Raw genomic sequence first — 15914 nt, 5'->3', positions numbered from 1 at the left:
GTTCAAGTAGAAGCTAACGTAGTTAACGAAGCATTGGTCGACTGAGAGAAGATAATATTACCTCCGTTACATATTAAACTAGGGCTGATGAAACAATTTGTAAAGGCTTTAGACCAGAATCGTCCTCGTTTTAAATACTTGTCCAGCAATTTCCCTGCACTTAGTAGAGAAAAATTGAAAGCCGGAATATTTGGTGGGCCTCAGATACAACTTATAAAAGATTCGCATTTTACAGAATCGATGACTGAAATTGAATGTAATGCATGGTGCTCTTTTGTGAAAGTTGTTGAAAAATTTTCTTGGAAACAATAAATCGGAAAATTACCGGGATATAGTGGAAGAAATGCTTAACAATATTAACAAACACGGTTGTCATATGAGTATTAAAATTCATTACCTCTACAGCCACTTAGACCGTTTCCCAGAAAATCTTGGTGACCTTACTGAGGAACGCTTCCACCAAGATATCAAAACCATAGAAGAGAGGTATCAGGGGAGATGGAACACTCACATGATGGCAAATTACTGCTGGAGTCTTCAAAGGGACCGTACTTTTAAAGCCTTTACAAGAAAACCATATAAAAGGAAGTTTTTGGGTGACGCCGGATAACAGATTTGTTGGTTTGGTTAGATGAAGAGTTAAGTTTTTTGGCAGATATATGTGATGTTTTGTGTAAGTATATTATTGTACAATAAATATTTTACTTTTTATTCGTGTTTTGTTTATTTGATGGGTAGCAGCACTACCTTACTACATATATTATGTAGGTAGTGCTGCGTTAAATTACCCTATAGGTATGTTAGAAATGTGGTCTGTCGTATTTTCTGAAAACGATCTGATGTAGCAAATCTGGTGGCATTTCTGGATTAAGCAGACCCAAATTACCTACAAACAGTGAAAAAATTTCCGGCAGCAAACTGTGTGTTTACCAGTGTCATCTACACTAACTACCTCCACTAATATTCACTTCGACTAGAGATGGAGAGATTTGCTAAACTGTATATAAACGATTATTCTCTTCGTATTCTTCAAATGCCGTCTCCTATTCGGAGGTTGGATATCATCATCACTATCTTTACTCCATCAACCGCTGCTCTAAAGAGTTCTATAGAACTGCATCTAAACCAGTCCCTTAAATTCTTTAACCATGACACTCTCCTTCTTCCTATACTCCTTCCGCCTCTTATATTTTCCTGTATTATCAGTCTTAGCATTTCATATCCAGTTCCCCTCATTACGTGTCCCAGATATTGTAACTTTCTTATTTTTATTGTGTTTATTATTTCGTATTCTTTACCAATTTCTCGCAATACTTCCGTGAAACGATTAATCTAATAAATGAAAATATGAAAGAAAAAATTTATCTTTTATTAAAATTATTCAACAATCCACTAACTTGCTTAATATTAAACTGATTTTCAGATTTTTAATTGCTTTTTTTTGTTTCAGTTCACTGTATGCAAGATGCAGTGCACATCACAGCAATACTCGGTGAGTCGGTGGTATTCAACTGCCACGTGGAGTTCCCTGAGGGACACCCCGTGCCGTATGTGTTACAATGGGAGAAGAAGGTAGGCGAAACGGTAGGATATCACAACATCTGCTCTCTTTACTTTGGTGGCCCCGGTGTCTTAAATTGGGCAATTAAGGAGCCCTGGGTTTGGTCCTTGCGGAACCACGTAGTTTGGGCTTCTCGTAGTTGGCAATTAGTTTTGACGTAGGCAAAAGCCAGCGGTAGGGACGATCACAATATTTAAAATATTAATTGTTTATAATTTAATAGAAAAGACAAAATATATAAGGATTAATAGGGCCCTTGTCATGTTGTGTGTTTATATTGTTGTATATGAAGAATATACATATTTATACTCATTCAAAATGATAGGAGACTAGTCCAGAACTAAAACCAACATCTAAAAATCGATCATGTTTACATACATAACAAGGCTTGTCTAAAAACAATGTGGTAACAATATTCTTTTACCATGTTTTATCAGAGTACCGAAATATTTTGAAACAAACTTCACTAAACCTAAAGCAAATATTCATTCCTAGTAACAAATATACAGGATGTAACAAAAAAATAGTTCGATTGAACCTTACTTACCTACCGTAGTACAAATGTGCACATAAAAAAGTTACAGCCCTTTGAAGTTACAAAATGAAAATCGATTTTTTCCATATATCGAAAACTGTTAGAAATTTTATATTGGAAATGGACATGTGACATTCTTATGGCAAAACATCTTAAAAAAATAATAGAGAAATTTGTGCACCGCATAAAAATTTTATGGGGGTTTTGTTCCCTTAAACCACCCCAAATGTTTGTGTACGTTCCAATTAAATTATTGTTGTGGTACCATTAGTTAAATACAATGTTTAAAAAAAATGCCTAGTACTTTTTCCATAAGCCAGTTTCTATCAAGGTACTATCCGACAAGCCAGTGCTGGCGCGTGACCTTGAGTGAAAATACACAGCGTCGAATGCAGAATACGAGAAGGTCAGCCGCCACCTTTCGCTTGTCGCTCTGTACTTTGAATATTTGAAAAATCCATCTACATATTTGTAAATGGGAAAAAAAGATTATGGAGACCCGATAACAATATAATTTTTTTTTCATTTTCATTTTGTTAGGTACTCAAAAATTTTGAAACATATTAAAAATAAGCCGCATCTCGATAAAAACTGGCTTATCGAAAAAGGACTAAAGTCAAAAAAGTTTTAAAACTATTGTGTTTAACTAATGGTACCACAATAATAATTTAATTGTAACGTAAACAAACATTTGGGGTGTTTAAGGCACAAAACCCCCATATAATGTTTATGGGGTGCACAAATTTCACTGTTATCTTTTTTTAATGTTCATGCCATAAGAAAGCAACATGTCCATTTTCAATATAAAATCTTTAGCAGTTTGCGATATATTTGAAAAAATCGATTTTCATTTTGTAACTTCAAAGGACTTTAACTTGTTTTATGTGCACCTTTTTGTTACCTTTTTGTAGTATGGAAAAAAACTGTCCTGAAATAAATGCTACAAACAAAGCATTTTTTAACTTAGCTTTTCTTTAACAAACTGATTCATTTAAGCAGATTGTAATGGTGACATCCCTATTATGTCTAAACTAGTTTCTTGTAAGGTTCCGCAAGGTGTATATTTTGATGAGTTGCATAACACTTTTAGAAATGTTGTTAGAAGTATCCATGGCTTGTGTATATAACTTTAACTGAGGGTAACAATAATGTAGACTGTGTGTTTTGGTCCAGCACATTAGTATCTTATCTCCTGTGTTCCACATTTAGCCAGGTTTTACATATTTCAAATGGGAAAGTTCCCAGTTATTGGCTGTATACTGTAGTTTAAAACTGTTGTAATGTGTACCTTAGCTATGGTCTAGCTTAGTGATGTGAGTGGAGAATATTTCCAAGCGAATATTTGCGAACATTGGAAAGTTTCCGAGAATATTCTCCCATAAAACAAGGAAATATTCTCCTCACCGCGAATATTCCAGGAAATTTCAATGGAAAATTCTCGAGAATATTTCCGAGAACTTTCGAGAATGTTTCCAAGAATATTACCGAGAACTTTTGAGAATATAAAGCATTTACATTAGGCATTCAGTGTGATGGCTGGTCAAATAATATAAGAAATCAATCTGTTATTAACGAGGGCGTTTAGACGCCGCGATATATGCGAGCAATTTATTGTGACGATAAATTGCTACGATTTATTGATTTTTTTAAAGCTGTTTAGACGCTGCGATAAATTGTTGCGATCAATTAAGTGGCGTTTAGACGCCGTGATAAATGCGAGCAATTTATTGTGACGATAAATTGCTACGATTTATTGATTTTTATAAAGCTGTTTAGAAGCTGCGATATATTGTCGCGATTGATTATAACCTGAAACAACTCTATCGTTATAATAAATTGATGCAATTCGATAGGTACCAAATCCAATCCAATTCCAAACCCGATAAATCGCTGCGATGTACCGTTTACACACAACGATAAATTGAAACAACTCGATTGATATCGATAAATTGCACGGATTTATCGCTGTGCCTAAACGCTGCCTTATAAACTGAAACAACTCGATCGTTACAATAAATTGATGCAGTCCGATACTAACTCCAATCCCCCAATTCCGATAAATCGCTGCAATGTACAGTTTACACTTAACGATAAATTGAAACAACTCGATTGATATCGATAAATTGCTGCGATTTATAGCGGTGTCTACACGCTGCTTTGACAACATCTGAACCACTAATGTGTATACTTAACACTTTTTACAGATTGTGAAAAGCACACAGCTGAATATCTTTCACAAGAAATAATAAATAGTACTTATTTATAATATAAAGGAAGTCTGCCAGAAAAATTTTGTGGGATTATTACAGACAATGCAGCACCAGTGGATCATTTTGCCGAAGGCAAAATGATCGATAAAAAAACAAATATAATTTTATTGAAGCATATTCCTGTGTTTCTCATACATTAAATTTGCTGGTGTCTGATTTGATGAACCTACATTCTCTTAAACATGTTGAGGCATGTTGTAAAGAAATTGTTAAAAAGGTAAGTAATTCCTACATATCTCTTGCCCGATTTAATACAATCTAGCTTCAAAACTACAATAAAGTTATATAATTAAAACTTCCTGTAAAAACTAGATCGGGTTCAATCCTTAATTGTAAAATAGGCTTATTGTGTTTGAAAGTGCTTTACAAATGCTTATGGTCATAGAGGGAGAAAATTTAAAATTTTCACGGAATTTTAAATAAAACTGTCTGGATGATGAAATATTTTGAATAAAGTTGCAAAAAGTAGTAGGTAGTTGTGCTAACACCAATAATAATTGTAAAATGGATTACTTTATTGGAAGGCAATATGTTTAATTAAAATATCCCAGGTTGTCGAGGCATTTAAGGACATAGCAAATATTTTTACCGGGAATATTCCATTACTTCCAATCAGTAAGCCCGAGGAAAAGGAATGCTTATATCTAAATTAGAAAAAATAAGAAGAAAAAAATGGCAGTGAGGCCTGTGCACTATGCTGCAAACTTACTTGATTCTTTTAACAGGACAAAGCATCACTATTAAAGAGCATATATTAGCTAAGCAGTGTATAGACAAATTATTAACCAACCATCCCAAGTTTATTGACAAAAAGAAACCATATTTACAGAACTAGCATACAATAGACATACAACATACATACATTACACACTAACATACAATAGACTAACAAGAAAAAATACAATATTTCCATAAGTTTCCCAAAGTTTCCAATATTCCCGGAAAGTTTCCGGAAACTTTCCGGCGTTTGAATCTTCCCGGAAATTTTACATCACTAGTCTAGCTAGACTATGAAGGATTAATCTTAGTACACTGGTACACAATAGGCTCCGTTGCTCAGTACTGGTAGATTATGAGCGTGGTCGTTCACAGAAGTGAGTAATACAGAGAATACATATTAAACAACAAAAAAGAAATAAGAAAGAGAATAACTCTTTAATTTACTGAGAAATGTAATATTCACACAACAAAGAGAAAAAATGCAAATATAATTAAAATAAAAGATGGTAAAATTCACTACATTAAACTATGTTCAAAAATTAAAATAAAGTAAATAAATAACGTATTAAAATATCAAATATTGTCAGCTATTATTATAAATAATATAAAAACTATCTTACTAAACTCTTTGACTAACTGTGTACTAAGTCCTCTCTTGGATTGACTGTGTTGAAATGTTTCTTTTTAAATATGTTGATTTTCTAATATTATAATATATTATGCAAAAGGAACAAATGTCTTACTAGTAAAACAAAAAAAAAATACAAAGACTGGACGTAGTTATGCAGAAGTGATCCATTCCACAATTTCTTAAAATATGAGTTAGACACAAATTGACATCGGTAAAATTCGGAACTAAATTATGCTGAAATGATCCAACCTTTTCTATGCAAGACAACAGTAATAATAGTAAAATGTCCAACCTTAAACGCTCTTTTAGCTTTAATCGATGGTGCAGTAATGATTCATGCTACTTGAGTCTTTAAATATTTTTAAGAGTAATGTACAAAAATGAACTAAGACACATGGATCATTATTGCGTTTTAAAAATAATTTTAAAAACGAGGCTATATTTTTTAAGCCAGAATGATCCAAGTTAGGTACATACAATGCTCAAACAATGTATATAATTATTGCTTGTGTAAAACAAAACACAAATAAAAGATCTTATACCACATTAAACGAAGGTTTACAAAGGAAAATTAAAAATTTTAGTCGTACCTATACTTTAGCGAAAAAAATATTGTACCGTGAAATGTTCGTAAAAACTTTAGGTATTTCGCCCCAAAAAGTGACCGTATCTTTAAAAAAAAATGGCTCGCTCTGATAGCATTGTTGATCAAAGAAGACAAAAGCAGGGAGGTTGGAATAAAACTCCTTCTGAAGACCTTAAACTTGTAATACGTCATCTAAAATCAATTCCAACTTACACATCACATTACAGAAGAGCAAATTGCGCTGATGCCTTATTCCTTCAGCCAAATCTGACTGTAAGAGAACTGTATGAGTTGTATACTGCAATGATATGGGCCATTCCACGAACATACGCCTGTTTTGGATTACTTCGACAACGAATATTTTACTGTGCAACATAAGAAGTACGAAAGTAAATGGCGCTAATAATTATTCAAATAAACAACAATGTAATTTGCAATTTACTTTCGTTCTTCTTATTTTGCACAGTAAAATATTCGTTTTCGAAGTAATCCAAAACAGGCGTATGTTCGTGGAATAGGGTATAGTTGAAAAATATTCTGTAAGAAAATGTGTTTCGTTTGAAAAATATAAGTCTATTTACTTAAACAAATTTAGTTAACGAACAAAATCGCTTCACAAAGATACTTGTTTAACATGTGATTTATTTAACACAAAAATAAAAAACGTTGCAACTGAAGAAGAGAGAAAATATTTAACTGACGAACATCAGAAACATGTTGAACTTTGGCAAAATGCAAGAGCAAAAATGAGGGACGATCTAAAAGAAAGTCAAATGTCCCAGGAGATGGAATGCATCACATTTGATTTACAGAAAACTCTCCTACTTTCAAGAATACCTACAAACATCGTTTTTTATAAGCGACAACTATGGGTATAAAAATGTGGTATCCACTTATGATCAGAAGACAAAGGTTACTGTTATGTATGGATGGAAGGAGAAGCAGGGCGCGGAGCTCAAGAAACTGGAAGTTGTTTAATTTTTTTTTCTCTGATTCTGGCCTTGGTTTAGAACTAGAACCTTTAGCCACGTAATTGTATAACTTATCAGATCACTAACTCAGGTGTAATGTGTAGTGTGTGTGTTGAGTAAGTGTCTTGTTACTTTGCAAAGTCGACGTCATTGTCTTTGCAAAGAGACGCTAATTGTATCCGAACGTCTGCGGTCCCTCCGGTGAGTACCGATTCCACAAGGACAGAAACTATTTTCATTTATTAATTTTTAATAAATGAAAAAAATTCTGACCCTGGTGAGATTCGAACTCACTACCATTCGGAACTTTCGATCCAAAGGTTAGGCGCTCTTACCACTGAGCCACAGAGGGGGTTAAGTTGTTTAATTAATCACATGGAAAAATACCTGAAACCTGATGTGAAACATTTAATACTTTGGAGCGATTTATGTGGGGGGCAAAATAGAAATATGAAAATCGTTTTGCTATTGAAACTCTTTTTGTCAAAACATCAAACTTTACAGAAAATTTTACAAAGATTTCTAGAACCAGGTCATTCCTACCTGCCAAATGACACCGATTTTGGCAAAATAGAATCCGCTCTTAAGTTACAGCAGCGAATTTATACACCAGAAGAGTACATGGATGTCATGCGTTCGTGTCAAAGGAAGAAACCAATGGTGGTTACTAGAATGAAAAACGAAAATTTCTATAGTACACAAAAACTTGAAAAACTTATCGTCAATAGAAAATTATCAAGAGATAAGAAGCCCATAAATTGGCTTAAAACCAAAGAAATTTTATTAAAAAAGGAAAAGCCGTATTCCATTTTCATGAGAAATTCTTTTGATAGTGAATTTGTGGAAGTGGATATTAAAAAAAAATCTAAAAGTAAACTTTTGACGGAAATATTTACTTCAGAAAATCTTTTGCCTCTATGGCCTAATGGTATAGAGATTTCAGATCCAAAATTAGAAGACATTAAGTCGTTGTTAGATCTTATTCCAAAATACTGTCAAAACATATTATATCTACAGTTAACAGGAAATAAAAATATTCCCGATGACATAGATGGGTATGGAAATGAACTAGATTTTCCCCTGGAAGAAAGTTCTACAGAATAATGGTTCTTCGTTCTAAACTTAAATATTTCAATGTTTTTATAATGTAAAGATATGTTACCAAAAATTAATCTTTGTTTTATGTGCAGACTTTGGTAAAAATAAATATAATTTGACAGTAATACAGACAAACACCGCTTGGGATCATATCTGCAAATAATAAAATTTGCTTTATACCGCAAGAAACACAATTTTGCAGAAATGATCCAAATGTTTTTTTATTAATGAAAAAAATAAATATACTTTATTTTTTAAAATACGCACATAAGATGCAATAAACACCTTAAAATAACTTACGAAGATATAGACTTTATCGAAGAAGTCGAAGAAACAGAACTAGAAACGCCCGAAGAACAAGAAGAAACAATAAATCCCACATCACCAAGAGAAATAAGTGAACTGATTCGAAAAAGTTCACCAAAGAAAGCACCTGGTCCAGACGAAATCTCTAACAGAGCTCTGAAGTATCTTCCCTCGAAAGCAGTTGTGTATTTGACAAATATAACAAACGCAATACTAAGATACAGGCTCTTCCCAAATCGATGGAAGGAAGCCCATGTAATTATGATACCCAAGCCAGGAAAGAACCACATATTTCCTCAAAATTACAGGCCGATTAGCTTACTTCCAGCAGTCAGTAAGATAGTGGAGCGGGTCATCCAAACCAGGCTCCAATCAGAGACAGACAGGCTAGGCATAATCCCAGAATCACAGTTTGGATTCAGAGCTCAACATTCCAGCGAACTTCAAATATTAAGACTTACCGAATATATAGTAGCTGGATTCAATGACCAACAATATACGGGAGCAGCCTTTCTGGATGTAAGCAAAGCCTTTGATAGAGTGTGGCATGAAGGACTGACATACAAAATGAGAGATTATGGATACAGCGGGGCCATGACGAAACTCATCTCCTCGTACCTAAGCGACCGGAAGTTCAGGGTCCGGATAGGACCAGTTCTATCAGAACACGGAATGCCGGAAGCTGGAGTACCACAGGGGGCAGTTTTATCACCCCTTCTGTATACCATATATACAGCAGATGTTCCAAGAACACCCGGAACATTGATCAGCCTTTATGCAGACGACACTGCAATTGCTGCAAAACACATGAACCTAGATATAGCTGTAAGAAATCTACAGACGGCATTGGATACAATGGAAGAATGGAGTATCCAATGGAAAATAGCAATAAATCCAGATAAGACCCAAGCGGTTATCTTCAAAAAGAGAAGAGATAACCCAGAAGAACAGCTAACATTGCAAGACAGACCCATCGAATGGCAAAACGAAGTTAAATATTTAGGAGTCACAATGGACCAAGGTCTTACATTCACATCACATGTCAACGCAACAGTCCAGAAAACAGCAGCGGCCAGATCGGCAATAAGAGGACTCACAGGAAGAAGAAGCAAATTAGCTATGAAAACAAAATTAAGACTGATAAATAGCATTATACTGCCAATAATTACATACGCATCTCTTGCATGGGGTCACATAAGTCAAAGTAACAAAAAGAAGATACAAGCGGCACACAACAACTGCCTCAGAGAAGCTGCAAACGTGCCCAGATACGTCGCCGAACGGTTCTTATTTAGAGACCTAAAACAAATAAGAGTACTGGATATTATGGAGGAAAAAGCCAGAACAAAATTTGCTGAGCTAGAAGACCACCCAAACCGGATCTTGCAAGAGATATTAAGGTATGATGTGTACCATAGATGGAAACATAGGAGACCCAAACAACAAATATTAGTAAATATATAATAAAGGCTAGATAATCGTAGCTCTATCAAAAGAAGACAACTTGCTCACCTTTGGCATCTCATTATATTTATTAATGTTGATTTTTATAATTTTCAGACATCCCTCAAAAAAAATATACAAAAAACTTCAAAACGGCTTCAGCCAATAAACAAATCAATAAAATATTAACAATAGGCGAAAGCCACAAAAAAAAAATATTAGTAACAAAACCCAAAAAAGGGCACGAGGGGCCCACATCCTCGAGCGCCGAGTCGCCGAACTGGACATAGCCCAGAGCGGGGACTCGGCGCCCGAGCAAGCAAAACAGATCGAAGATAAGTCACTAGAGATAGCGGGAATAGAGCGCCTCACGCTGGCCTGCATTGATCGGGGTAGGATTTCATATGGGAGTCCGTGTACCCAAGACTCCCATATGATAAGCACTTTGCTGATTGAGAGCCCCTATAGCGCATCAGAGTGCTATCGGGGGGTAAGTGGATGGTCTGGAGCATTGAAGCGGGGTGGAGTGATTCCTGCTTACGGGAGTTAATCCTCCTCGCCCCAATGAATTGTATCACCCGAATGTCATTCTCTAGGGGTGAGCAAGTCTCTCAGGCTGGGATAAATCACTATGCTTGCTTGCTTGCTTAAAATAACTTGTGCATGTTTAAATTAATATACATAGTTATTTCAAATTGTTATATTAAATTTTCTTTAAAGTTAATTATCTCAAAATTATGTTAGTGTGGGATGGATCAATTCTGCATAACTATGTCCGACTAAGTGACTAGAAAACAAATGTAGACACCAGACCAATATTTTAGACAAATTCTAATTGCTACAAGAAAAAAATTCACGCCTTCTTTCGGTCCTAAAAGTGGTGTTCCATATCTGCAATTGTTATTATTTGATATTTTTTATTCTCATCGATCTAAAGCATATTGGGGGGAAAAGTTAATGTACAGGAATCCTTTTACACTTTTCGACGAAAAAAACTAGTAAAGCAACCCTCTTAAGGGCTTTTAACAGATAATAGAACCATTTTGTCGCTACATCGATTGGATTAGGTCGATACGGCGTAACGAAAAATTAAATGGCGTATTAGAAACGCATTTATAATATCGGCGACACGTTTTACCCTTACACAGATTTATTGTCGGATACGTGCAGTTTGTACATACAACGTCAAGTGGATAGATTATTTATTGCCACCCGGCAACTGCAACTTGTATTTGTTGTTGTCAGTATTTTCGAAATAAAGAAGAACAAATGTTTGTTGGTTTAACTTTACAGCAGCGCTAATGGATTGGGGTGTGATCTCAATATAAATGTGAAACGCTGAATTAGCTTTTTAAACAAAAAATTTAAATTTATTGTTGAAATTAAAACTAATTATATATTATTGGCTGAATGCTTATTTATGTTTAACCGAAAATCTGAAGAATCGATAGATTGCAATGTGGAAACTGCCGATTTTCAGCCTTTTGCATCATCAGATACAGCTTGACAATGGAAGACGAGATGAAAAACATGTTCATTCGTATAATATATGTTACGGTCAATGATGTAAATTGGACATTGACGTTAATGGCCGGGCATTGTCGTGAATGTCCATTTTCCTTGGTTATTAACGACAATGCCCGGCCATTAACGACAATAACCTTAAATATTGGCCAATGTTGTAAAAACTTAACGTAAAATTAGATTTTTCATCAATAACCGGTCAATAACGACAGTGCCCAGAAGCAAATGGCCAATGTTGATAAATCGATGCCTCAGAAGATAATCGGTGTGAGTCAGTAAGTGTTTAAAATGAGATACTAAGATGTGTCTGAACGTAGTTGCAGAAATATAAGTAGTTATATATTAAAAACAAATAAAACGTCTTTATTTATCACAATATGGGTAACACATTCATAAATACAAACAAGGAAATAATAATATTTTTATATACAGTGTGGTGCAAATGAAAGGAATAAATTCGTTATTTCGTAAACCGGCGACTTAAAGAAAAAATTCCGAGACAGGTCGATTTTTATTTTTAAATTATGATCATCATCATCATCATTCTCTTTGCCTTATCCCTATGCGGGGTCGGCTTCCCTAATTGCATTTCTCCACACAATTCTATCTTGGGCCATATCAATGTTAATCCCCTTTACCAACATGTCCTGCCTTATCGTCTCCCCCCAGCTCTTCTTTGGTCTTCCTCTCCTACTCCTTCCAGGAATCTGCACTTCAGCTATTCTTCGTATTGGGTGGTTAACGTCTCGACGTTGAACATGACCAAACCATCTTAACCTATGCTCTCTCATTTTGGCATCAATTGGTGCCACACCTAGACTTCCCCTAATATACTCATTTCTAATTTTATCCTTCTTTGTCACTCCACTCATCCATCTAAGCATTCTCATTTCCGCCACATGCATTCGCTGTTCCTCTTTCTTTTTCACTGCCCAACATTCAGTTCCGTACATCATAGCTGGTCTTATGGCTGTTTTATAGAATTTTCCCTTCAGCTTCATTGGAATTTTTCTGTCACACAACACACCACTCGCTTCTTTCCACTTCATCCATCCAGCCCTAATTCTACTGCATGCATCTCCATCTATTTCTCCATTACTCTGTAATACCGATCCTAGGTACTTAAAACTATTGCTTTTTACAATCATTTCACCATCCAAAGATACCATTTTATTTGTAGTAGCTCCATCTTTAAATGAACATTCCAAATACTCTGTTTTTGTCCTACTAAGTTTTAAACCTTTTTCCTCCAGAGCTTGTCTCCACTGTTCCAGTTTTTGTTCTAAGTCTCTTTCACTATTTCCTACTAACACGACATCATCAGCATACATTAAGCACCATGGAATGTTCCCCTGTATTTTCGCTGTTATCTGGTCCAAAACTAATGAGAATAAATACGGACTAAGCACAGAACCTTGATGCAATCCTACTTTCACATGAAATTTATCAGTCTCTCCCACACCTGTCCTAACACTAGTCGTTACTCCCTCATACATATCCCTCACAATCTTTACATATTCACCAGGGACTCCTTTCTTATTGAGTGCCCACCACAGAATCTCTCGAGGAACTCTATCATATGCTTTCTCAAGATCAATGAATACCATATGAGCGTTTGTTTCTTTACTCCTGTATTTTTCCATCAACTGCCTTATAATGAAAATTGCATCTGTTGTTGATCTACCCTGCATAAAGCCAAATTGATTCTCGGATATTTCGGTTTCTTCACGTATCCGTCTATCAATTACTCTTTCCCATATTTTCATGGTGTGGCTAAGCAGTTTTATAGCCCTGTAGTTTGTACATTGTTGTATATCTCCCTTGTTTTTGTAAACAGGTACCAGTATACTGCTTCTCCATTCGTCTGGCATTTGTCCAACTTCCATAATTCTATTAAATAGACCTGCTAGCCACCTTGTTCCTGTCTCTCCCAATGCTCTCCATACTTCCCCAGGAATATCATCTGGTCCTACCGCTTTTCCTTTCTTTATTTTTTGAAGCGCTTGAGCCACTTCCTCGTTGGTTATTTTGGTGACCATTGCTGCTACTGTCTCCGTTGACTCTACAGGCTGTCTGTCAAATTCTTCATTTAATAAGCTGTCAAAGTACTTTCTCCATCTCTTTTTGACATCCCTTTCGTGAACTAGTATTTTATTATTTTCATCTCGGATACATCTAATCTGATTAAAATCTTTTGCTTTCTTTGCTCTCTGTTTGGCTATTTTATATATCTTCGTTTCGCCTTCCCTGGTATCAAGTTGCTCGTATAGGTTTGGATACGCTATTTTTAAATTATGATATGTTGGCATATATGGCGTACTATAGTGACGTCATCCATTTGGGTGTGATGAGATGACGTAATCGATGATTTTTTTTAAATGATAATAGAGGTCGTGTGCTATCTCATTTGAAAGGTTATTCAATTCTCTATTTAGTAACATAAACACTTACATAATTAATTATAAAGGGTGACAAAAAAAATTTTTTTTAATTAAATTATTTAACAAAAAAAAAGAATGTATGTAATTTATTTAATTCAAAATATATTTTACTGCTGTCTTGAATGAGAAAAAAAATGTTTATTTCGCAAATAAACAATGGTTTTTCGCTTAAATTAATGTTTAAACTTCCAAGAGGCAGATGGCTGGCGGGAGCTGGCTTGATCATTGAATTTAATCGATAAGCAATGTTTAATGGTGAAATAAACCGTTTCCTCTATTTTCGGGTAACAGTAAAATGTATTTTGAATTAAATAAATTACATCCATTCCTCTTTTTTTGTCAAATAATTCAAAAATTTATTTTGGACACACTGTATAAATAATTATGTAAATGTTTATATTACTGAATAGAGAATTGAATAACCTTTCAAATGAGCTAGCACACGACCCCTATTTCCATTTAAAAAAATCATCGATCAACGCCCAGATGGATGACGTCACTAGTATGACATATATGTCAAAATATCTTGATTTAAAAATAAAAATAAACCTATTTCGGGATTTTTCCTTAAAGTCGCCGATTTACGAAATTACGAATTTATTCCTTTCATTTGCACCAACGAAATACGGATGGAATGGCCCCGTCCCATTCGAACAGTGAAGCGAGATTGCGACCAACATAGGTACAAGAGAGAGGTCCTAGAGAGAGACAGAGAATACCAGGGAAAATTTGACAGGCAACTCAAAATTTCGTTTCACTGGCGCACCAACGCTACTTGTCTTATTTAAAGATTTGAAACTGAATTTTTCGTTTGTTGGCAAGCATACACAAGGCATTAATAGATACTATTTTCACATATTTCATATCTTTATTTCATTTTTGCAGTAATTCTATATCTACCTATTTAGGTACTTTTTGACTACTTTTTTACTAATATTTATATATTAAACTATAATTTCATATGTTATGGGTCAAAAAAGTATTACCGGTTACAATAATTTAATTATATATTTCAGCATAATTGATTTAAAATATATTTACAGCTGCAGATATTGGTATTCTTAGGTAATCTTCACTATTGGTAATCTTCACATTAATGTCCACATGGCATATTTTCTCTTTTTTTCAATTTAACCAGTTTTTTTGGTAGTTCTTCTTTAATTACTTTCTTATTTTGTCGTAACTTCCCAAAGCCCAAGAGAATATATCCATTGTCATATTATACGTTCTTTTTATACGTACTATTTTTTCTACATTCTTTTTATACACACTACTGTGTACTCTAAAGTGCATTTTAATCCTCTTTTATTACTTATTTTCATCTACTTCTACTTATTCTTATATTTCCTAGTTGTTTTCTTATATTTATTACTCATTTTCTATAACTACCAAAAATTTAGTCGTTTCCGTCGAACTCTCTGTTCGGATGGTATATGGTATTTTACTTATATGCTAAAGATAAAAACAATTTTAGTATTCTTTTCTTTCATGGAGTCATTTTATTATTATTTTTCTTCTTTACTTATTCAAAATAGTAATTTAAACCGTACTTCTATTTGTATTGAATTTCAAAAATTTTTGTTCGTAAAGCATGATATTTTACAAGCCTAAATAATCTTAAATCGGGGAAATAAACCTTATATTTTATTACTTTCAACACGAAAAAAATACACAATATACACACATGAAGTAAACAATAGTAAAACTACACATAACCTATCTTTTATTCAAAATATCAACATTGACCGATTAACAGCGGTCATTGTCGACATTGGCCGGGCAATGATAGAAATGTTATCAAGAATTTAAAATTATCATCAATGTCCAG

General features: G+C 34.3%; 1 protein-coding gene across 1 annotated transcript in view; it reads left to right on the top strand.

Moving 5' to 3' along the window:
- The window catches only part of LOC126885627 (protein turtle), a 672203-nt gene that overhangs the window by 441821 nt on the left and 214468 nt on the right, over positions 1-15914 (top strand). Inside the window, exon 5 of the mRNA XM_050652257.1 lies at positions 1451-1584. Coding sequence (XP_050508214.1) covers positions 1451-1584 — 134 coding nt within the window. The remainder of the gene's footprint in view (positions 1-1450; positions 1585-15914) is intronic.

This window comes from Diabrotica virgifera, chromosome 1 (genome assembly GCF_917563875.1).
Source record: "Diabrotica virgifera virgifera chromosome 1, PGI_DIABVI_V3a".
NCBI lineage: Eukaryota > Metazoa > Arthropoda > Insecta > Coleoptera > Chrysomelidae > Diabrotica > Diabrotica virgifera.
This window is presented reverse-complemented; position numbering and strand designations above follow the sequence as displayed.